Source organism: Acartia tonsa, chromosome 2 (genome assembly GCF_053477335.1).
Source record: "Acartia tonsa isolate MP-2025a chromosome 2, ASM5347733v1, whole genome shotgun sequence".
NCBI lineage: Eukaryota > Metazoa > Arthropoda > Copepoda > Calanoida > Acartiidae > Acartia > Acartia tonsa.
This window is the reverse complement of record NC_137261.1, coordinates 17,602,135-17,628,783: the sequence shown is the minus strand read 5'-3', so window position 1 is coordinate 17,628,783 and position 26,649 is coordinate 17,602,135. Positions and strand designations below refer to the sequence as shown.

The window sequence follows — 26,649 nt, the reverse complement described above, 5'->3', positions numbered from 1 at the left end:
TATCAGAATTTAATGATTAATGGCTTATTTTCTTTCGCAATTAATAGAAAAACAAAAAGTATTTCAGTTTTTATTTAAAAGTACAGTAAAATCTAGAATCAAAATCAAAACTTAGGTGTGAACATCTAAAAATGGTTTTAGCGCATTTTTGCAATGCTCAAATATTCAAACTTTTGCAAGAATGGCTGCTTAACACTTCAAAGTTAAGATATAGAGCTAAAAATGTTTACAGATACTATTAGGGACATGTTCTAGAACATATCAAAGTACATATCAAAATCATTTTTAGATGTTTACACCTTAGTTTTGAATTTTAGATTTTACTGTACTTTTTGAGTAAAAACTGAAATATTTTGTTGTTGTTCTATTAATTGCATTAAAAAACGAAGAAAATAAGACATTAATCATAAAATTCTGATAACTATAAGTGGGGTAAAATTGCTTTCAAAAAAGTTCTCATAAAAAACACATTGTATTTCTACAAGAAAATGGGGATCATGGAAAGAAAAAGAAGTAGAGGGTCTTGTTTTCAACAATTATTTATGTTTCAATTTTAGAATAAGGTTATTTAAGATACTTTAATATATTTTTTTTATTAATGTAAATAATTTTATGTAATTTTTTGTTGGTTTATCTAAAGTAAGACATTATTAACCTAGCCTTTACCAAGAAAATATAAAAAATATCTTAAAAAGGCTGTCTTCTAAAGTGTCAAGAGAAACTTCTTCTGGAAAAAAATGCGACTCCCCCGCCCCCACAAACACATTTTGTTTTAGAAATTAAAATTGAAATTGGAATTTTGACTCTCCACCTATCCTTTCCTCAAGAAGACCCTAGAGGCGTAGCCGCTAGATATTTCATAACTACAAACTCCAATTCTATTTTTAAGTATTCTCTGATCTTTTTCCACGACTTGAAGATGTAGTTTATGTAGCTGTTTATTACACTAGTCCCCAAAGTTTTATAACAACGTTTTCTTATTCGTTGGCTTGACAACTTTAGGGACTTTATTGAATTTTGAATGATTGATTCATTAAGTTGAGTGTTCAAACGTTTCAACCACAAATTTTAATCTACAGAAGGGCTAATTTTAATGTATCATCATTGGTTATGCACATCAATTTATCGGCCAATTGTCTTATCCCTGTGTTTTAGTCCTTCAAGGACAAGGAAATTAATTAACAAAGGAGGAAAACAAACATCCGTTGATGCTATAAAGAGACACATTACAGGGATGTAAAGGGATAAGACAATGGCCGATAAATTAATAAACAATTCCAATGTTAATACACAAAATTCCCTCTTCTGTGGATTACAATTAATAGTTGAAATGTTTGGACACTCAACTTAATGAATTGACCAATCACAATTCATTAAAAGTCTCCAAAGTTGTTAAGGCAACGAATAAGAAAACGTTATTAAAAAACTTTGGGGACTAGTGTAATAAATAGCCCATTGTCCCCTTAATTCCTGGACACAATGAAAATAGGAAGATAAATTCATCCTATATAATAAGCTACGAATTTAGCTTCTAGGGGATAACGGCGGATGTTAGGAAAATAGTCTAAAACCACCCCAAGGTATTTATAAAGCTACCCTAAAGGAAGAGTACTTCCAATTTAGACCACTTCAAAATGAAAAGCTTTGAGATTCCTGACATGGCTATTACTTTTACAAAATTAAAATCATTAGCGGAAATATAAAGAGCTCGAAAAGGAATTGGAATAGATTCTTTTTTGAAACAAACTTACTTCGGCTCGTAGGGGAAGATATCATCCAACCCAGGGTAAAAATGTTTGGGGTTAAAATTATTTTTCCCCGTTAGTAAATTACCCTCACAACTCTTTGGACGTCCATGGTTGTTACTTTTTCATTATACTAGCGGCTTCGCCAATAGCCTCTAGGGGCTTTGCCACAAGAGGTTTGATCAACCTAATTTTTCGTATTTTAGATTTAAAAGAAAAAGAAAAAATTTTAAAAATTTTGTGGGGGGAGATTTTTTTTTTTTTTTTGGGGGGGGGGTAGTCGACCCAACTATTTTAATTTTAGTATTTAAAAAATTATTTGGGGGGGATTTTTGATTTTTTTTGGGGTTGGGGGTGTAACACCCCTCAAAAGAATAGTTTAAAACCTTCCTAGGACCTATGAGAAGCTACCATGAAAAGGAGAAACCGATCGGTTCAGTGGTTAGCGAGATCCTTCGGTACAAACAAACAAACAGACAGACAGAGAGACATTGTTCTACTTTGTATTATAGATAATTTTAAAAGTTTTGTACAGTAGTTATTATTAAAGTCTTTGTAGGATAATCTATCAAATATTTAAATTTATATCTTGTAAAACATTCCTAACTGATTATTGTTCACACTATAACCAGGAATATAGAGATAGATATATAGTTTGATAATTATAAATTTATATCTTGTAAAGCATTCCTAACTGATTATTGTTCACACTATAACCGGAGGTTTAGAGATATTTGCATGATATAATATAAACCTTCTAGCGGATACGCCCCTAGCCTCTAGAGACTCTGCATTCGAAAAGGCAAAAATGGGATAGAAAAATAGCTTAAAACTGAAAACAGAATGGCATAAAACTTTAACAGGAACTATATGAATTTGTGAAGCTTTCCTAAAAAAGACATAATTCGGTTTAGTAGTATTTTAGATCTTAAGATTTAGACATAAAAACTTACTACTCTATATAATAGGATATATGATCCTAACTTATGATTTTCATGATATTAACAAAGCAGTTAATATGATTAACAAATAATGATTCTAATTATTGTTTTTTTACATAAAAATAAAAAATTTAATAAAATCTATTTAAATGCAAAATATTTTCATGATTTTTCATACACTACTACATCTAATAAAGATCATGAATTTTCAATTTATTATTATCAAAATATGCATTTCCAATAGGATTTGAAAATGATATAACAAGGGTGTTATGACCTATTAATTGCATTCTGCTTTTATTATGTGATTTGGACACAAAAACAAATAAAAAATCAAATACATTATAACCAAAGAATATACATTAAACTAATTTTAGATAGTGAATTATTATAAATTGAAAAACATACAAACTTAATGCATAAAAGCTTCAGTATTAATATTATGATGTCAAAGAGGATTACATATTTTACTAAATTTCTATTAAAATTGATGAATAAGAATAACAAAAAATTTAATGGAATTTAATAATTAGTTTTGCTTAAAATTATTGGATTTTTTTCAATTGTATTTAGTAATAGAATTTGGTTTTAAACCAGAAACGGTTGTGAGAATCATTATTTTATTTTGGATCTATATGATTCTAGCTCCTAAAAATCATCATAGTATATCATAGTTTAAATTATATATCATTTGTATTTTTACATATAGAAAATGAAACATTTTAGAATTTCCTTTTTTTGTTTATCCAAAGGGAGCGAATGACCAAAACTTATCCCATAATTTTTATAAACTATTCAGTGAACCTTAAGCTTTGCTTTGTAGATTTTTCAAAGTTACAATATTAATGATCAGTAATAAGGTGTTGTTAATTACTATTTGTTTAGTTAAGAAAGCTAAGAAATAAAAAAGTAACAGGATGTCTATCTGTTTGTGTGTTTGTATGTTTGTACTGAGGGATCTTGCTAACCCCTGAACTGATTAGGTTCTCCTTAACAGGGTAGCTTCTCATAGGTCATGGGAAGGTTTATTATTATTTTGGGGGAGGGTATGACCACCCTCCCAAGATAAATCACCAAAAAATCGAGAAAAAATTTGCGCCTAGAGACTTGAAAGCAACATTATTTCTCAAGTTATATGTTTGAAATAAAAAAAAAAAATTTAAATTGCAACTAGAGGCCTTTAGAGGCATAGCTGCTAGTATAAGATAAGGAAGTAAAAAAAGGAAAATTTTATGAAACACCCTATATTTGACCAAATCATGCTTGTTTGTGAATCATATTTACATAGTTCTTAGAAATGTTTTCCTCCTTATTATATTTTGATGTATTTACATTTTTTGTGGTTATGCTGTTATTGGAAGATACTCTCTAACCATCTTATTAACTTTTTAATAAAAATTGCAAATTGTGTGATAATTATTTAAGATCTTTGATTAGGTTGCCTAGAATATTATTGGAACTAATATGAATTGATTTTGACGAAATATCTATTCCAACGAAAATCTGTCCCTACGAAATTGCTTCCTATGACCATATACATCTGTCTGTAAGCAAATAAAAGTCTACAGTATCCGAATAAAAGACTAACTTAGCACTTTTTTAATATTTGTGATAGCTGCACTACTTGAAATATAATTCTTCTCGGTTTGTCTTAATCCATCAAAGTTTAGAGTATAAATTGAACAAAAATTCTGAGATATATGGTTAGTTAAATTTTTAATTTCAAATAGAAAATTTAACAGGGTTAAAAAAGAAAAATATTATATCCCCAACTCCCCCCCCCCTTTTCCCCACCCCATATCTTTATATTATAATATTCTTTTTATTCTAACAAATCAATAATAAGTTTATTTATATAAGTGTAAAAAAAAACTAATTATTGAAAGGATATTAATATTTATTATTAAGTTTTTAACATAAACATGTTACTTAACTTATTTTGGTTCATACTTAAATACTTCATATAATAATATTTTTATTATAATGAAAAACAAGTCTGACAACATCCATAAAAACAAAGGACAAAAACGAAAATTAACACCTGTAGATTGTCAAAACTGAATAAACAGAATATATGTCATTGTCTAATCAAAATTGTTCGTAAATTTGTTGCAAAACTCAATACAAACAGGATACTTAAGAACATACTTACATTTTAGGGCTTCATTATAGAGATGCTCTCCTAATAACATTGTAATTTGTTGTCCTAGGATTATGTACTAAAAAAATATGAATAGGACTGTTTACATAAAGAATTACAAGAAAATCCTGAACATGTTTATAGCTTGTTAAATACCTGGCTTAAAATTCCAGACGTGTCAACTAATTCAGGGTATTAGGAAAAGAAACATCAACCATTTGATTTTGCAAACTTTGTCTAGAATTTATATATCTGCATGAATTTATAAATATAAATATAAGAAGCTGTTTACAGTGCCTGTAAAAAGATAACGCCATACATTACAAATGACCAATGATAGGCCAATACAAGTACTAAATTACCAATGGCAGGTCAGTATGCCCTCTTTTTTTATAGGCACTATAAAAAGCTTCTAAATATAACATCATAAGATTGGTAATATGATATTTTTTTTATTTCAGGTGGGGGTGGAGATTCGAAGAAGGGCCTGGAAGGGGAGGATATTGTTCTGGAGTGTGGGGGCTGGACCCAACGTTGTTCCTGGGACACACCCTATTCAAGGCATATTTCAGCATTTTTGTTTTGTGGGGGATATGGTACACCCCAATAAATTTTCAGAAGTAATATTTTTCCTAGAACAGCTAGATAGATTGAACAATAAATAGTTTATTCTTTGTTAAAATGAATACATAAATGTATGTATAGGTAGATGTTTAAATGTTTAAAGAGATAGATAGTTTTGTTACAATAAATTCAGTGACACACAATAAGTTGGTTTTAAGGCAACAAAAAAAATTGCCATTATGAACCAAAATGGTAAGATTTTTAATTTGACACCTTACTTTTAATGTTGAGTAATTATTGAAAAAATCTATTTTCTTGAACCCCGGTTAATCAAAACTTTGAACTTTAGAAGCTCGTCACGAATTGGTTTTAAAAATCACAAAAGTTAGGACACGTTCTTTAAATTTATCCCCGTATATATAGGCACTGTAAAGAGCTTCAAATCTTCGAGAACACTTTTTTATGACTTGAAAAAAATCGTATAAAAAACGTTTTTAGATAAATACATCTTAAATCCTTATAATAAAGTAACAGGATGTCTGTTTTTCTGTGTGTACCAAAGGATCTCACTAACCGCTGAACCGATAGGGTTCTCCTTAACAGGGTAGGTAGCTTCTCAGGGTAGGTCCTGGGAAGGTTTATAACTATTTGGGGGAGGATACCACCACCCTCCGAAGAGAAATAACAAAAAAATCGAGAAAGAAATAATTTTCGCCTAGAGACTTCAACGCTACATATTGAGGTATCGTGAATACTTGATCGCAACATAAATAGGTATCGTAGAGACTTGAACCAAAAAAAAACATCTAAAGTGCTACTAGAGGCCTCTAGGGGCGTAGCCGCTATTATCATGTAAATCTATATAACTTTAAAATAGATGAACTAAAAAGACAGCTGAGTGTTATAATGAAGTTATGCAAAATTTGTATTTCCTATTTGTAAATGATTAATTTGATTATCTAAATATTCGTAACTAATCAAAAGTAGATTAATAATCTATTACCAAATCATTTATCTTTATCTATCATATAGTTTAAATTTAAAACATGGACTATTATGTCAAAAAAGCATAAAAATAGTAATAATCTTTTCCAGTAATGCTTTGAAACTGATTAATATAATCTGGATTAGAACCGGTAAATGTATAGCATCGTATTACAGACAATTTTCCACGAATATTGAAATAGAAATTAATACCAGTTTTGTTATTAAGGGGCCAGCAAAACTGGTATTAATTTCATAATCTTAAATTTTCATATCCGCGAAAAGCTGTCTATAATACAAAGGGATACATAATGGTAGGTAATGTCAATAAAGCACTTGATAAATATACACAAAAAAGGAATCTGTAATTTCTCGCTTTTGACTTTTAGAGTCACATTACAGAAGGAAGGTCAGACGGACGGATGAACATGCCCTTATTACAAAGCGGCTACGCTGCTATCATTTACAGTGTTTTAACTGCTAAAGAAGATGTGTTATTATTTCATAATCTATCTTACTTTTCAGATGATGATCATTTAGGACAGTTCAGTCAGGGAGGGAGGGGACACTGGGCTGTTTATTACACTAGATACCAACCTTTTTGAAATATCGTTTTTTTATTCGTTGGCTTAACAACCTAATGGACTTTCAGTGAATTTTAAATGTTTGGTTTATTTAGTTAAGTGTCCTAAAGTTTTAATAACTAATGGTAATCTCCAGAAAGTATAATTTTGTGCATCATCATTAAAGATGTACAACAATGTATAGGTCATGGTCTTATCCTTTTTGATCCCTGCAGTTCAAAGTGTTTAACTTTTCTTTAAGAATGTAATTTTTTGTGATCTATCAAATTATCTACCAAAAACATGGCTATTTTTCCGTCTGTCTAATTGTTCCTTATCCCATTTTTTTCAGCATTCGAAAATTATAGTAAAACATTAGAGGGGTAGGGGTTATTTCCCCTTCCCAAGGACACTGTGCCGACTTTCAATTGGGTCTTTGAAAATCAACGAATAGCGTTGGGAATATTAACACATCCAAGTTGCTACAAAAGAGCAGAAAGCAATTTGCTAGCAGACAGGAGGACCCAAGTAGTTGTCTGGTTATACATCTATACTATAAATTTATTATCCGAAATGGTCTGAATGTGCCAGCCTTATTCTATTATATATTTGTCTGGTCGTAAATCAATCCATCGTTCAAGTTGAAAGATTATATGATTCAAATCATCCTTTTATAACAGATTAAAAGGATAGTCCTATATTTTTATAAAGATTATATGATTTAAATCATCCTTTTATAACAGATTAAAAGGATAGTCCTATATTTATATAAAGATTATATGATTTAAATCATCCTTTTATAACAGATTAAAAGGATAGTCCTATATTTATATAAAGATTATATGATTTAAATCATCCTTTTATAACAGATTAAAAGGATAGTCCTATAGTTATAGACAGATTATATGATTCAAATCATCCTTTGAAACAGATTAAAAGGATAGTCCTATAAAGATTATATGATTTAAATCATCCTTTTATAACAGATTAAAAGGATAGTCCTATATTTATATAAAGATTATATGATTCAAATCATACTTTTATAACAGATTAAAAGGATAGTCCTATATTTATATAAAGATTATATGATTTAAATCATCCTTTTATAACAGATTAAAAGGATAGTCCTATATTTATATAAAGATTATATGATTTAAATCATCCTTTTATAACAGATTAAAAGGATAGTCCTATATTTATATAAAGATTATATAATTTAAATCATCCTTTTATAACAGATAAAAAGGATAGTCCTATATTTATATAAAGATTATATGATTTAAATCATCCTTTCATAACAGATTAAAAGGATAGTCCTATATTTATAAAAAGATTATATGATTCAAATCATACTTTTATAACAGATTAAAAGAATAGTTCTATTGTTTAACAATTTAAACAAGGATAATTTTATTCGTTAGTAGCACAAAACTTACTAACAACCCTTAAGAAGCAAAGAATAGATTTTTGCCAATAATAAAATTAGGGTTTAAAATTTAAAAAATATAAACATTGAAATGTCCTATTTTGATAAAAATAAGTATTTTTTTATTCCATCGCCTCTTGTATTTTAATTACAAGGAACATGGAGATGGATATGTGTACAATGATCTAAAGGGATAAGACGATGGCCGAGAAATTGATTTTCATCCCCAATGATGATAGACAAAAGCAGCAACCTTCTGTACATTACAATTAGTGGTTGAAACGTTTGGACACTCAAACTGAACCTACCAAATAAAACAGAATAAAAGTCCCAAAAGTTTTTGAGCCAACGTATAAGAAAACGTTATTATAAAACTTTGGGGACTAGTGTAATAAAAAGCCCAATGTCCTTTCCATCCCTGAGGAGATGGATATGAGTAACTGGACCAACTTTTTACAAGTCTATAATACAGCAAGGATAGGTAACAGCATAGCAATAAATAATTGATAAAACTTAATTATTATAGTACACATAACAGATCATGTAACATGTAAACAGATAAATATTCTGGCATTTGAGCTAACTTAGATATCAATATAAGTAAATATTAGATTTAATAAATTAGCATATATTGTTAACAAGGATGATTGTGTAGAAATATAAAAAAAAGATCGCATAATTGTTTCGTGCCTAGGAAAAATAACTTGCTCTATTTTAGTCGAAAAGTAATGTAAGTATGTAAAAAGATATATCTGTCGATTAAAGGCTATTTTTATTTTTTGTTTAATGTCGACATAATTTAGCTCTTGTAATGTCAACACAAGTCTTCTAGAGAGGGACGGTACAATGGGCTGTTTATTACACTAGTCCCTAAAGTTTTCTTATTCGTAGGCATAACAACTTTGGGGTCTTTTATTAATTTTGATTGGTTAATTAAGTTGAGTGTTGAAACGTTTCAACCACAAATTTTAATCTACAGCAGGGACAATTTTGTGTATCGTCATTGGGGATGTATATCAATATATCGGCATTGCCTTATCCCTTTAGATCCTTGGATTTAACATCTTTTTGAAAATTATTGTCTGTTTCTATCAATTCGCAATCTTCTTTTTGCTTTGTTTTTGTATCTAGACTTGTATTCAATTAGATGTTTATAAAGCATGACCACCGACTATCAAAACGAAATAATATAAAACTTTAAATTTATGTTTTACAATTGTATATATATAGCGAAGCTTTTTGTAATAGTCATTTTTCGTTGTTTTTTTGTTAATGAAACAATTGTTCTATCAATTTAAAACTTGATAGAAAAAAAGAGACCCATAACTACGTATTTTCTTGTCATTCTGTTAGGCTGATAATAACGTCGACAGTGTATCCATATTAATAAGAAAAATTATAAGATTTATATTTTGATATACGTGGAAAATTGAGCATAATACGATGCTATACATGATTTTTCAGTATGATTGAGAACTAGTTCTAATTCAGCGAATTAATCGGTTTCAAAGCCATACTGGAAAATACTCTTTTGATATTATTAACAGAATAAAAATTGCAAATGTCATCACCGCCTTTTTGGATGTTGCCATCCTTGTTTCTACGGCTGTAAAATTATTGCCTTTTTATTGTGTTTTGTACATAATTATGCTTATTAGGACTAAATTAAAATTATCGTTATAATTAAGCTTTTCAATGTATAAATAAAATTATTTATGGCAATTAAAAAGCAACGTTTTGTAATTTTTAGTTTAAATTGTTAAACATTATTGATATAAACACTAAGTAAGACATTATTAACAAGCGAAACAAAAAAGAGGATTTTGAATAATAAAAAAATACCGATTATTTTTTCGTTGACAAGCTTTTTCAACCAAAAAATGTTACACATTTTTACTAAAATCTTTAAAAATTCGCAGCATTAGCATAAACCATAGCGTGCCTTCTTATTCTTACTGTCTGGGAGTTGTCAGATTTATGTTTTCGAACATGTTAGAGACGTTAAAAATTATACCCACTGCAGCTTTTACAGGGGAATGCCTTAGCCCTTAAACAAATGCATCTCATTACCAAGCACATATTTTATCTTCCCAACAACGGTTTTGCAATTAAAGGGTCGTTTTTTTCTGTAACTTATATCTTACTGTTTACATTAGAGTATCTACCCCCCCCCCCCCCAACGAGATAATCAAATAGGTATTCATCTTGTTTCTGACTAAACCCTGTACATTCTTTCCAAATCCCTCATTAACCTAACCTCAAAGAATAATGACAAAAAAGGTTTAATACCATGAAAATATTTTCACAATTTTATAATTTATTATTAGAATACTAGCAGCTTCACCCCTAGCCTCTAGGGGCTTTGCCCTAAGAGGTAATTGTAAAAAAATTGGAGATGCAACCACTATTTTCGAACATATTTTTTTAAAAACTGTTTTTTTTTGGGGGGGGGGGGTGTCCCACCCCCTCAAGAAAATAGCCTAAAACCACCTACGGACCAGTTGGTATATTCCCTGAAGAGTAGAATCTGATCGGTTCAGTGATTACCGAGATCTTAAGGGACGGACGGATAGACAGAACGGACAGACAGACATCGTTCTACTTTATTATAAGGATGTCAAACATTTTAAATTTACAACAAATAAATATCTAAAAACTGTATTAAAATAAATTTGAATATAATTTGGGTTAATAAGTTATGACCTTGTAATTCACCTTTTATATATGCTCTTCGAAAAAAGTCTCATAAAATGCTTCTTTTCGATCAACTGAAATTGATTGCATATTTCTTCCATAATTTCCGATGTTGTACAGCAGATATATATTGCAAAACCTATTTTCAGCTACTACGGTCAAAGGGAAAAGCGATATAATGTACAAACGATTTATACATTAGGCATTAAAAATTCAATTTGATTTCTTTTGATAGTTTGAAACTTTTTTAGCTAGTAGTAAATATTGAGATAGGATGAAGAAACACCGAGGAAACTGTGTACACAATCGGCAACTCAAATTCAACTGACTTCATAGAATGCTTCTTTTCACATTTTGATTGCTAAGACTATTTTGAAAGATTTGTACAACATATACATTTTAAAGGACAAAATGATTTTTCGGTTGTTTATTACACTAGCCCCCAAAGTTTTATAATAACGTTTTCTTATTAACAAATTTTGGGACTTTAGTGAATTTTGATTAGATGATTCATTAAGTTAGGTGTTCAAACATTTCAACCCCTAATTTTAATCTACAGAAGGGGTCATTTTGTGTATCATCATTGGGGATAAACAATGAACATCAATTTACTAGATATTGTCTTATCACTTTAGATCTCTGGGAAATTATTCATTACTATAATGTATAAATGTTGAAAATTGTCTATAACATCCTAAATATATTTGTTTAAGAGGAAAAGTGCTAATGCAACTTACATGCCCTACTAACTTCTTAATACTCTAAAAAAAATATTCAAGTATGCCTTCGAAACCGATTAATAACTGCTGGATTAGAACCGGTTCTTAGTCATACTGAAAAATCATGTATAGCATAGTATGACAGCTCTCTTTCCACGAATATTTAAAAAAATACCACTTATGTTAGCCTGCGCCTTCACCCTCTTGGGGCTAACAAATCTGACTTTAAACTTTTTTTTCATTTTAATATCCGCGGAAAGCTGTCTATTATGTCTATCTGTATGTTTCTTGGTAAATTGTTACCAAAAAACATCAATTAAGTTTCTAAAAAGGTCGTAGAACGTCAGAGTGGACAAACGGATTGGACACTTAACCTAACCTAAACTGTAAAGATATACTTGAATGAGATTTTAGACACTCGCTTGTCCGCTCCGACGTTTGTCACTCCTGCGGTTGTCCTGGAACCTTGCTTTAAATATACCAGTGCAGTGGTGTACACAGGGTTTAGCACAAAAATTTTTACACCCTTTTTTAAATCAAAATCGAAGGGGATGTAGTACGGGAGTATATATCCCTGTAAAGAAGGGGGTTGTAGAGGGCTGTTTTTGTTGGTTGGTTGACCCATAGATGGGAGTACCCTCCCCCCCCCCCCCTCAATTTAGTACGGCGTTGTATACAACCCATTTCTGAAATAAAAAAATTATATTAAAATGCCTTTCATTTCATTTTTTAGAGTATAATGTACATAAGTGCATGCAATTTAGTATCATATTAACAATTACAACCGTATAATAGGGTAGGAAAAAGAAACACATTTTCTTATTACATATTGCAAATTTTGTTGCTTTTTTTACCTGATCTTAGCCCAGAACTTTCATAGAATTGGATTTTAAAAATTAAAAATTTTGATATTATGATTGTTTACAATTTAAAATTTGCTTTAAATGAGTAAATGAGTAAATGAGAACCGGTTTAACTGTTACCTAGATTCTTCACAATAGACACACATTCATCCTGACACTTTAATATAAAGATTAAGATTTTTCGCATCGTATTATAAACAGCTTTCCGCGGATATAAAATGTACAATTTTAAGATTAAAGCAAGCTTTTTTAGCCCCGAGGTGCCGAAGGCTAAAAAATTGGTTTTAATCTTATGATTGTACATTTTTTATTCGTAGAAAACTAGATATAATACGATGTTAGACATAGTTTTTTGCGTATGGATTCGAATGAATACGTGAAACCCTATTCTGTCTCCTGAGCTAACGAGTTCAGAATGATTCCAGTTTAATTACTATAGCTACCCCCCCCCCCCCTCCCCTATGCACTAACCAACAACTGGCAAAATCCTGTGCACTTGCATTATTAAGAAATATCTTAATTGATTTCAACAAAGAAAAGTCAGATTTTTACAGAAAGAGAGGGAACATTGGGTTGTTTATTATACTAGTATCCAAAGTCTTAAAATAACTTAGGTTTTACAACCTTGGGGACTTTTATTGAATTTTGATTGGTTTGTTAATTAAGTTGAGTGACCAAACGTTTCAACCACTAATTGTAATCTACAGAACGGGTAATTTTGTTTATGTTTATCAATTTATCAGCCAATGTCTTATCCCTTTAGATACCTGGTGAATTTTGATTGGTTGGTTTGTTATGTTTAGTGTTCAAATGTTTCATCCGCCAATTGTAATCTACTGAAGGAGTAATCTTATGTGTATCATCACAGGGGATGTATGCCAATTTATCGGCCATTATCTTATCCCTTTAAATCCCTGGTAATTTTTAATAACTCTCTGAACTGATACCAATTTATCAAAACATATCACAAAACATAATTTGATATTTTCTTTCTTTTTTCCAATCTTTAAAATGATTTATTGGCAATACACAGAATTGATTATTATACAATTGTATAAAATAATATTAAATTACGGTACTAGGAATATTACAAACACAATAGGGTCAGGGATCTAAAGGGATAAGACAATGGCAGATAAATAACAACAAATAAAAATATAAAGACTTTGGGAACTAGTGTAATAAACAGCCCAATGTCTCCTCTCTCCCTGGTACAATTTACAAGACATGGAAAAATAAATAGTAGATTTTCAAAAATATTTTGAGAAATTTACACAAAAACAATGAAATTTGTGAAATATTTGCAAAAAAAATTGTAGACACCCCCCTTTATAGTTGGCCCTGAAGTTAATATTCTTAATAATCACAGCAAATTATAAGGCTGTCTGGGGTGAAGTATTACTGTGACTATCCGGTATTATAAGACTCCACCCTTTTGTCTGACCCTTCTAAATTTTTATTTGAATAATCAAATTTTTAATCTCATGAAACTGTCTAGAGCTTAGATTCTACTTAGCTTGCAGAGTTACGTAGATAGCTTGAAACTCTTGACCCGGGGGGGGGGGGATTCAGGGATTTAAAGGGATAAGACAATGGCCGATAAATGTATGTACATCCCAAATTATGATACATAAAATTAACCCTACTGTTCATAAAATTAGTGGTTAAAACGTTTGGATACTCAACTTAAGTGTCTGACTATGACGTCAGAAAAAATTAACAATTAACCAATGAGAGGCCGCTATATATTTTACCACAGTGAATACTGGCTTCTTATTGGTTAATTGTTAATTTTCTGACGTCATAGTCAGACACTTTTACTGTTTTCAACTATGGGGACTAGTGTAATAAACAGCCCAATGTCCCCTCTCTCTCTGATAAAGATTAAACAACTGGGGAGGTGATTAGATGATTGCTTATATTCCAAAACACATAACAAAATTTATGCATCCTTTAGGTGTTCAAATCTTTTATTTTCTTAACTTTATCGATTTATACGTGAACATGACGCCATTTTTTTTAATGATAAACAATCTATGTTATAACTTTTGTGAGTTTTTCTGTCTTATATTTCTCTTTAAAAATTAGTCCAAGCCCTTTCGAAGCTATTCTATAACTTAATAATTATGTATGCATGTCGGTAATTAACATTATTTTACAAAGAACAATTAAACAAGTAATATATGTATATGTATCTATTTTTATATGAATAACATGATAATAACGTATTTTTGCCTTATTCTTGATTTAATCAGTTATAGAACGGCTTTACTTCTAAAATCCCAGGGAGGGAGGGGACATTGACCTGTTTATTACACTATTCCCCAAAGATATGTAATAACGATTTCTTATTCGCTATTCAACAACATTGGGGTCTTTTAATGAATTTTGATTGGTTTATTCATCAAGTTGGGTGTCCAAAGGTTGCAATCTACGGAAGGGTTAATTTTGTGTATCATCATTTGGGATGTACATCAATTTATCGCCCATTGTCTTATCCCTTTAGATCCCTGTAAAATCTACAACCCCTGTAACCTTTCTCCATGATTCTAAATGCTAATCCAACAACTTTTGGACCTCTGATGAATAAGAAGATGAATTAGTAAGCGTTTTATAATTTATAAATTAAATACATTAGATGTAAGCAGTTCTAGAGTAATACATATTCCAGTATGGCATAGAAACCGATTAATATCTGCTGAATCAGAACTGGTACTCAGCCATACTGAAATCTCAATTTCCTTCGAATATTAAAAACAATAAGATTAATACCAGTTTTATTATCCCAGGCCTTCGGCCTCTTGGACCTACAAACTGGTTTCAATCTTGTAAATTTTCATTTTAATATCCACGGAAAGCTGTCAATAAATTAGTAACGTTCTATAGTTTTAATATCTTTAGAATAACTTCATGTCGATAAAATAACAGTATGTCTCACCTTTTTTAGTAGATATAACATAATAGTTTTATAGGCAGCTTTCCGCGGATATTAAATTATATTTTAATGTTCATGGATTATTGTCTGTAATACGGTGTTACACATGATTTTTCAGTATGGCTGAGAACCGGTTCTAATCCAGCGGATATTAATAGTTTTCGAAGCCGTGCTGGAAAATATTGTAATTGTTTTGTAGATTTTAGAGTAGCTTTGCTACTAAAATGCTAAAAAGTTTAGTTTAAAAATACTCTAAAGTGTATCCAACTAATATGTATCTATACCACCTAACCGTTATTTTGAATGAAGAAAATTAATTAGCCAAAAAGAAATAAAAACGTATCAGCCACCTTTAACCCTTTAACTGAATTAGTCTTCCTTGTGCGAAGCTTTTCTATAATTAGAGTCGGTCTGTACATCAATAACGGATAGATCTTATCGTTAGAATTGTCCTATCAATTTCAAACTGCGCAAGGTGATTTTGGTAATAAGTACAAGTTAGAGAGCGTAGCAATTGTATAATCATTACCAGAAAGTCCTTGGGTCCATTAAAAACATGATTTTTTAACTTTTTGACAGTAATCTTTTTATTATTGTATGATATATTAGTATATTATAATTATCCTATTCATCTGGTTTATATTATAAGCGAAGCATCTCTGTAATCAAGTCCTAAAAATGTAAGCATGCCCATTTAGTTAATCATTTAACTGTAATATGATTTACTATTGTTAATTATGAAATTCATAAGACAATGTCCGATAAATTGATGTACATCCCCAATGATGATACACAAAATTACCCCTTATATAGAATTCATTTTGTGGTTGAAACGATTAGATACTGTTGAATTTTGATTGGGTGGATCATTAATCAAGCCCCCATAGTTGTTAAGCTAACGAATAAGAAAGCTTAATTATAAAATTTTTGGTACTAGTGTAATAAACTGCCCAATGTCCCCTCCTACCTGGGCGAAATTCCACTTTAATAAAGACTGTTTTGTCTCAAATTTAATCAACGACGATAATAGGAATTTATTACATATTGATATCTTGGTTATGCATTCTGGTTTTGATTGTTATAATAATTTATTTAATTTCACGTAGTTTTCCTTGTAATGTAAATGTTTAATATCCACGGGATTATAACAGGTTCTTAGCCATGCTGAAAAATAATGTATAGCATCGTATTACGGAAAATTTTCAAGGGGGTGTGGCCATCCACCATAAACCATTTTTGCACCTTAAATTTTGTAACATAATGGCAGGTGTCAAACCTTTTACCCAGGTATTTAAGGGATAATTGTACACAAAATTACCCCTTCTGCAGATTACAATAAGTGGTTTAAACATTTGGACATTCAATCTAATAAACCAACAAATCAAAATCCAATAAATGTCCCCAAAGTTGTTTAGTCAACGAATAAGAAAACGTTTTCATAAAACTTTGGGGACTAGTGTAATAAACAGCCAATTTTTCCCTCTCTCTCTCTGGGTGTTAAACCTTTTACCAACCTCAAGAAAATAAACAGACTAAGAAAAAAAATATTTTTTGACCGGAATAGATTTTTTTAAGGCATGATAGTAATCATTACACACATCAACGTATATAATGTAATAATTATTTCTTTAGTATAACATGATAAAGCTTTTACCAGAATATTTATTAATAACAAGGATGATTTTGAGCTAAATATATCTATATATAAAAGTAACAGGATGTCTGTCTGTTTGTCTGCAAAGAATATAATATGATATCAGGTCATGAGAAGGTTATAACTATTTTGGGGGAGAATCTAAAGGGATAAGACAATGGGCGACAAATTAATGTACATAAATAATGATGATACACAAAATTACCCCTTTAGTAGATTAAAATTTGTGGTTGAAAAGTTTGAACACTTAATCAAAATAAAAGTTGAGTAACCCATGCCCTATAGTTATATACTAGCTACGCTTTAAAACATATTAACATTGATGTGCGTCATTTTCCTGTAAAAAAATATCCAATATTTATATATTTTTGTATTAATAAGTACTTCACATTGTCATTATGTCTCTATCTTATTGTAATATTAATAATACATATTCAGCGTCTCTAGCCAAATTGCGTAGGGTAAAGCGGGGCGATCTCGGTTTTGAGGTGAAGTCGGTATTTTTTTGACCACCTTCATTAAATGACATTTTTCTCCATGTTCTAATCGACTGACAGAAAAAAACATAAAATCAAATTTGTTCCTTATTAAATTGCCTACAAAAAAGTATCAAATGAAATTTTTGTGAGATGAATTTTTAGGGTACTTATTGGGTCTTAAAGTCGGACGACAAAAAATTTTTTTTTCGATTTTTTTGCTTCGGTCGGAAAAACGGTAAGTTGGACAAAAACTGGTAAGAGCTAGAGCTTAGACGTCTTCAGGGGACTTATTAAGAATCTAATAGGCTATCCATTTCCGTTTAAAACTTTAAAAAAGCTTGTATAGTTTTTTCTTAAATCGACTAAAAGTGAAGCGGGGCGAATTCGGTTTTTTCACTTTTTATACTAACTTTTTCAATTTTATATAAAAAAGTGAAATTTTCGAGAAAAAAAGTCAAATTTCTCGTACTTAGAAAAAATTTATTTTTTTTTGTAGAAAAAATTGTCCGATCTTCATAATTTTTTTTGTGAATGCTCTTTATTACATTTAGCAACTTTAACCTTTAGGGCATGCTGTAATTAAATCACTATGTCATAGGTTTTTTGAAGCTGGAAAATCGACCACAGATTTTGCCAAACTTTTCTCTTTTTTTCAACTTGATTTTTTTAGGAAATTTTGCTAATAGAACTAATTTTTTTTTGGCCAAATCTATTCAAAATTGCCTGAATTTTAAGGATCAGGCCTTTAAAGTCATAAAAAGTTATTTTTTCTAGTAGTATTTTTATGTTTTTTATCAAAAAAATTTTCGAAAAAAAAAGTCAAATTTCGCGTACTTCGGAAAAATTATTTTTTTTGGTAGAAAAAATTGACCTATCTTAATAAAATTTTTTGTGCATTCTCTTTATTACATTTAGCAACTTTTACCTTTTGGGCATGCTGTAATAAAATCAATACGTCATAGATTTTTTGAAGCTTGAAAATGCCCTACCGACTTCGCCTCAAGGCGGGGCGAAGTCGGTGCCGTTTTAGAGATCAATTTTGACAAACTTCCCAATGTCCTAGGTTTACGTCCCTTTAGGACCTGATCGACTTTTCCGAGATCTTTCTACTGGTCTTGGTCCCATTTAAAAAAAAAAAATTTTTACGATTTGCAGGTTCAAAAAACCGAAAAAAAGACCGAGTTCGCCCCGCTTTACCCTAGTTGTTTCATATAAAGTTCAACCTAAATACCTATACAAAGCTTTAATTTTGAGAATTATTAATTTTTTAGATAGAAATAGATTTAACCAAGTTTAAGGTGCTCTTATCTTTAATAGCCTTCAGAGTTCCTATTATTTTTTCTTCTTTTAATGTTGTCCTGTTCGCCTTTTTCACCTTTTTCTTCATTCGAGTTTTTGCTTCTCTTTTAATCATGTTGTCATCCTTGTTATGGCTGAGTTCATTTTTAGCAAGAATCTAAAGAGATAAGACAATGGCCAATAAATTGATGTACATCCCTAATGATGATACAAAAATTAGTGGTTGAAATATTTGGACACTCAACGTAATGAACCAACCAACCAAAATTCAATGAAAGTCCTCCAAGGTTGTTAAGCCAACGATTAAGAAAACATTAGTATAAAACTTTGGGGACTAGTGTAATAAACAGTCCAATGTCCCCTCCCTCCCTGATTATTAGACAAATTTTATTATAACCACAAAATTAATCAATGTTCTAAAATCAATTTAAAGGATAATAATAATTGAAAGTTTTTGTTCACAACCGAGATATAAAATGTGGCACTTTTTATTGGTTTTAAATAGTTACATAGCGTGAAATTTTATTTTTGATATAAAAAATAAATGTCCTGATAAAGAAGTAATGGAATTGATAAAGAAAATAATCAAATATTAATAAATAAAGTAGTGGGACAAAGTTTCTCAAAAATCAGCCATGTGACGTCATAAAAATAAGGGATTATCCATATCTTTTTTAGTGGTTTTCTTTCCGACTTCTCCACTCATCTCCCTCATTTTTATGACGTCACATGGCTTATTTTTTGAGACACTTTGTCCCGCTACCAATTGAACGAAAGGACGCAGTGAAATTAGAGAATATCTTCGCTATAAAAAGAAATTAAAGTTAGAAAAAACATATTTTGTAAGAAAAATGTAATCATCTTCTTAGAAAGGTTATCACTTTAAAGTTCAACATTTTTATATTTTTTATCACCTGATATTCAATTAGGAGTTTAGACCTTTTTACGTTGCATAGACGATAATTTCAGGTAAACGCCCAATTATGATTAATTAATTTACCCCCACTAAAAAATTAGATTAAATAATTGTTAAAAAAGTTTGGACACTGAAGGTTAGAAATTTTAAAAAATTCTACAGGTAAAGGATATCCGAAAATATTTTTTGTCAAAAATTGAAATGCTGAAATACATTTTATTATCAGGAGCTACACTCTACTTCCAGGAAAACACAACAAAACATTTATAAATTATTCTTTTAATTAATATACCTCTTTAAAATGGGTATTGTTCTGACATATTCCAATATAACCACCAAAATCGAAGCAGCTTAAAAAATGACGGCATACAATGCAAATGACCAATGATAAGCCAGTATAAATTGTATATAGACCAATCGTAAAATGTATACTGACCTAACATTGGTAATTTGTATTGTATGACGTCATTTTGATACATGCTCTTCCCAAAATCTTATGATTTTGTAGGGTACTGAAGAATTTAATTTCAAGTCATTCTATTCGTTTTTTTTTCTTCTTTTGATTTTTTAAAAAGATAATTTTTAAAACATAAAAAAGGTAAATTTAAAAAAATATATATCTAAAATTAGAAAAAAAGATTTAAAATGTTGTTGAAAAGCCCCTAGCAGCTAAATAGGTGCGAAGCCACTAGTAGTGAATAGTGAAGCAATAGAGTGTGTATCTGTCTGTTAAACTCTATAAAAATACTATATTTTTTACAAAATTATTGAAAGTTTAAGTTTTCGTGAAACGTAATATTGTTTTAATATAGATTTGTATTTTACTAAATCACTACTAAAATGTATGTTTTACACCCCAATGCAAGACCTGGTCCTATTGTGTAGATTTATCAAAAATTTTCCAATTAATTTTAAATATTTTAATTGTTGGAATTAATTTTTAAATTTTAAGGTTCAAGATTTGGTGGATTTTCAGTAAATTTTCATCTTATTTATTCAATTTTATTTATCCTTAAATTTTTTGTAAAGATTTTTATTCAGTTATCTAAAGCGATAAGAGTAAGACAATGGCTGATAAATTTCTGTACATCCCCAATAATGATACTTAAAATGACCCCTATGTAGATCAAAATTAGTGTTGAAACGTTTGAACTGAGCATTTAACTTAACAAACCATTCAATCAAAATTCATTAAAAGTCCTCAATTTGCTGAGAAAAACATTAAACATTATTAAACTGTATTAAACATTCCAATGTCTCCTCCCTCTCTGGATATTATTTCAAATAGTATGAAAAATAAATCATATTAATCAAATTTGTCATTATGATTTATATTAAATATGATTATCAATATTAGGTTAATTTAATTAAGTCAGTAATGAGAAGATATGGAAAGTGTCATGTGTGACGTTATAAAAATACGTCTAAAAAGAAAGGATGAGAGGAGAAGTGGGAAAGGAAACCCCTAAAAAAGAGATGGATTTAGACGTATTTTTATGACGTCACACATGACAAATTCCGTCTCTCACAGGATGAATAGGAACAAGTTTTTCCATATTTATTTATCTCTTGCTGTTAGGTACTTCAGACCTCTAAAGCTATTGATTTAAAAACTTTAAAATTTTCTTCTAAAAATTTTTTTTATGAAGCAGTTCATAGTGCCTATTAAGAAATGATGTCATACAATACAAATGACCAACGATAGGCCAGTATTATGGTAATTGACCAATGGTAAATGTATACTAGTCTATCATTGGTAAAGGCACTATAAGCTGCTTTATTTTTATTATAAAGAAACAAAATGTTTGCTTCTTATGTCCCTTTATCCATGATTTTATAGGTTATAATATCAGACAAATCTTTGATGTAAATTTATTTAATTGCAAAAGATAAAATCAGATGGATATTTAATCAATAATTTACATAACTAAGATTAATATACTGATATAATACAGTGTAAGTTTTTACTGGTACAAAATTATTGCTGAATTTAACCCACTTACTATTGACAGAAAAAAAAGATAAATATAATGCTTAAATTCTGTCAATGGTAAGTGGGATAAATTAAGCGGTTTGTGATATATTACGAACAGACATACACACGGACAGACATCCTTTTACTTTAATCTCAGGATCAAATATAGATGAAAGTATTTTCATGTTTTGATGTTTGACGGTTTGATCAGGAGAGTATGCTGAGAGGGGAAGAATTCAAGCTTTAAGCAGTTGCACAATCAGGTTAGTAAATCCGTTTAATATCCGCTGGATTAGAACCAGTTCTTAGCCATGCTTAAAAATCATATATTTCCCCGTAATATAAAGACAATTTTCTAAGAATAATAAAATAAAAATGATCTAACCAGTACCAGTTTTTGCTCATGGCCTCAATTCCTCTGAGCCAACAAAATTGGATTTAATCTTTTCTTCTTTTATTTTGCTATCAGTGGAAAGTTGTCTATAATATGATTCGATAAAAAAAAACTAAACAGGAGAAGGGAGAGACAATGGACAGTAAACAATATTTTTATTTTAGGGTGGCCAACTCACAGAGAAGGGATGAGGGAGTGCGAAAGTGTATTCGTGGCAACCATGGGTAGCATGGCCTGTTTCTATACAATTATATATATTTCAGGGTGGCCAACTTACAGAGAAGGGATGAGGGAGTGTGGAAGTGTAATCGTGGCGACCATGGGGAGCATGGCTCTGTTTCTATACAATTATATATATTTCAGGGTGGCCAACTTACAGAGAAGGGATGAGGGAGTGTGGAAGTGTAATCGTGGCGACCATGGGGAGCATGGCTCAGTTTCTACAAAGCTAGAAATTGAAAGTAAGTATTTTTTTTATAAATGCTCATTTTTATTATGCCGATTTGTCTGATTAAAACATGACCACAGGTATCTATAGGGATAAAACAATGGCCTATAAATTGATGTACATCCCAAATGATGATGCACAAAATTACCCTTAGACTACAAATAGTGGTTGAAACGTTTGAACACTCAACTTGATTAATAAACAAATAAAATATAAGTCTCCAACGTTGTTAAACCAACGAATAAGAAATTGCTATTAAAAAACTTTAGAGACGACTGTAATAAACAGCTAAACGTTTGGTATATGGCTTCTGGTTAACCCATAATAATGCATTTTAGATAGACCAACATACAGTCCAAAACTAAAGACATATAGAATTGCTTTTGAAATATTTATCCTTCTTTATAATAAAGTCACACGATCTGTGTGTGTCTGTTTGTGGTTATAGGAAGGATCTCGCTAACCACTGAACTTATATGGTTCTTCTTTATAAAGTAGCTTCTCATAGATCCTGGGAAGGTTTATTACTATTTATGGGGAGTTTTTCCCAGCCTCAAAGGCCCCCTAGAGTCCTCTGGGTGCGTATCCGCCAGTACTGTATATATAAATCTATAATCAAAAAGCTACTCATCTTATTAAAAAAGATTATGTTCAAAAAAAACATCATTAAACTTTTAAGTAAAGTTATTTCCAAGTAAAAATTGGAATTTTGAAAATTCATATTCTTTTCATGTTATAGGAATATTTTTGGTATATTATATGATGCTTTCAAAAATGAGAAAGTGGAAAAAGTAACTTTGCTCTTAAAGATAGATGGCCAAATCCAAATAAATTTCTTAGGTTAGCCTAGAAGTTAATTCTTTTTTAGCTATACAAAGAAGCAGCTTATAGATTAGGTTTATAATAAAAAGACGTCATAGAATACAAATGACCAATAATAGGCCAGTATACATTTTAATTTACTATGGGAAAATATATACAGTCCTATCATTGGTCATTTTTATTGTATGGCGTCATTTTTATATTCACTCTAAGCTGCTTCAGTTAGTTAAAAATGAATATATGCAAAACTAACTTATAGTCTAGCCTAAGAAATATTATAGGATTTGGCCGAGAATCAAAACACTACTAAAATTTAGCTTTGCTTAGCTTTTTTTCGTCAGGTTTTAAAAAGTTCGAGTTTCCATGATGTAGTTGCCTATTTGTATCTTTCTGAAACTATATGTAAAATTCTCTCTCGATTATTATGAGGATTCATATAAAATAAAAAAAAGCCTATAAGAGCAATAAGTGTGGGAGATACCCTCCCCCAAAATAGTTCCTTCGCTACAGACCAAAAAAAGCTTACTACTTTATATAATAGGATAAAAAAAAAAGATGGTATCTAACTTATCCTTTTATTCGAATTTTTCTACTATCTAGTGTATTTAAATTCTGGGAAACTGGTCTGAAAGGAATGACAAAATTGCTAAAAACCTTTTCAGCTAAAGTATAATATAAAACAAGTATGGAAACATCCATTAGCTGCATTAAGTAGAGAAATAAATAATGAACAAGAATAGCAAACCAAATGGAATGTTTTTTAAATTAGTGGAATCTGCTTAGGGAATTTCTGATGCTAACGTTTTATTTTAAAAATCGTGACAATTTGTTGTAAACGGATAGATAAAAGTCCCCAAAGTTGTGGAGCCAATGAATAAGAAAACGTTATTATAAATCCTTGGGGACTATTTTAATATGCAGCCCAATGTCCCCTCCCTCCCTGGCTAGGAGAAGTCCTTCTGTAATGATTTTGGAGACCTTTTACAATATCTATCCAGAAAATAAAGTAACAGGATGTCTGTATGCTTGTTTGTTTGTTTGTCTGTACAAAAGTATCTCGCTAATCTCTAAACATATATGGGTCTCCTTTACAGGGTAGCTTTTCCTAGGTCATGAAAAGATATTTTCCCAAGAATAATCGCCCCTCGAAAAAAATACCCATCTCCCTCAATTAATTTTTTTAAAATACCAAAATTTAAAAACTCCTCCCCTAGTTTCTTTTTACTTTTTCTTTTTAAATCTAAAATAAAAAATTGAGTTCTCGAATTCAACTCGAACCTCCTCAAGCGTCCCTAGAGGCCTCTAGGGGCGTAGTCACTAGTTTCTATATATATTAACAAAAGTAATTTTATTATTACTCCTTAATATAATCTTAATTGAACCTTACAATTAGATTTCCACGAATTTGAAATAAATAATAGAGGTACTTTTTTCAACTGGAATATTCCAGTAGAGCTGTAAGCATAATAGGCTGAAATCAAATTGTCACAATACATTACCTTTACTGTTTGGAACCAGCTTTAATATGACAAAGGAAATGTGGTTAATAAGTGAGTGAATATAGATGAACAAGATTAAGGAGAACTCCATACATTAATTGCTTTTTGGGGGGTACCTATTTACGCCTTTTAATCTAATTGATTATATTGACTTTGTCAGTTTTTAAGCTACACTGCAATTGGTAACTTCTACTACAGTATTTAAAAATTGCGGGTGCGCTCCTAGCATCTAAGGCTATGTATTCAAAAGGGGGTGAAAATTAGCTTAGAACCACCCGAAGACTTAGATCTGAAAATTAAATAGCCTAAGACCATACCCTGCCCTATGTGAAGCTTACACATAATAGAGAACCCAATAAGTTCATGAGTTACTGAGATCTTAAACTTCAGACAAAAAAAACACCTACTACTTTATATGATAGGATAAAACACTAAGTCAATCTGTAAAGGCTTTTGATTTGAGGTTAAAATTTATCATAGAAAACTATGAAAAACTAAAATGTTTGGATCAGAAATCAAAAGCTTCGCTTAAAAATATGTATTGTTCTCGTTTCCAATTAAAAATATGGAGAATGTTTTGCTTACACATACAATACATGCAGGAAGAGAGGGGACATTGGGCTGCTTATTAAACTAGTCGCCAAAGTAATTCTTATTCGTTGGCTTAACAACTTTGGGGACTTTCATTTGACTTTGATTTATTATTTCTTTCATTTAAGTATCCAAACGTTTCAACCATTAAAACCAATCTACAGAAGGTGTAATTTTGTGTATCATCATTAGGATGTACATAGATTTATCGGCCATTGTCTTATCCCTTTAGATCCCTGCATACAATACATGTGTTTTTACTCCAAGAGCATTCAGTTGCATGTTTCAAATTTGAAGAAGAGAGCACGGATAAAGGGAGAGTTGTATAAAAATAGATTATTTTTAAAATGACAAAGAAATATTGTATACTAGCGGCTACGTCCTAAGAGATTATTAAAAAACAAGGATGACAACATCCATAAAAGCGAAGCTCTGAAATGGAAGGACAAACGAACATTAACACTTGTAGATTGTCAGAACTGAATTAGCAGAATATTAATGCATCAGTACAAACAATATTTTCAGAAAATGTGTTGCAAAACTGCATAAATAGATGATTCTGTATAAGGACACACTTACACTTTTGGGACTTTTTTATAAAGATGCTTCGATTATAACATTGTACCTTGTTGTTATAGGAATCAGTTTTCAAAAAATCAGAAGAATCGGATAATTTTAACATACAAAAATTTGTTGTCAAAAAAGTTAAAAATCGACATGTTTTAAATGGACGTACGGACATTCTGGTATTTTTTATAGAGTTGCTACACTTCTAAATTGTACCTAACTACTATAGGAATCATCATGCAAAGTTTGGAATCGATAGGACAATTCTAACCTGTTTAAATTAACGAAAAGAGCTAACTCTCTGTGACAGACGGACGGACGTACGGACGGACGGACGGACTGACCCTAATTATAGAAAAGCTTCGCTTTTAAAAAACATTAGGTACGTGTCTAAAAAATGATGTGAGTATGAGAATCATTACATCTTCTAT

The 26,649-nt window shown here is 30.3% G+C and overlaps 1 protein-coding gene across 1 annotated transcript in view; it reads left to right on the top strand.

Moving 5' to 3' along the window:
- LOC145312413 (uncharacterized) overlaps nt 1–26,649 on the top strand; it is a 61,279-nt gene that overhangs the window by 24,162 nt on the left and 10,468 nt on the right. The window contains exons 5-8 of the mRNA XM_080151649.1: nt 5,288–5,387; nt 20,149–20,170; nt 22,111–22,160; nt 22,655–22,752. Coding sequence (XP_080007775.1) covers nt 5,288–5,387; nt 20,149–20,170; nt 22,111–22,160; nt 22,655–22,752 — 270 coding nt within the window. The remainder of the gene's footprint in view (nt 1–5,287; nt 5,388–20,148; nt 20,171–22,110; nt 22,161–22,654; nt 22,753–26,649) is intronic.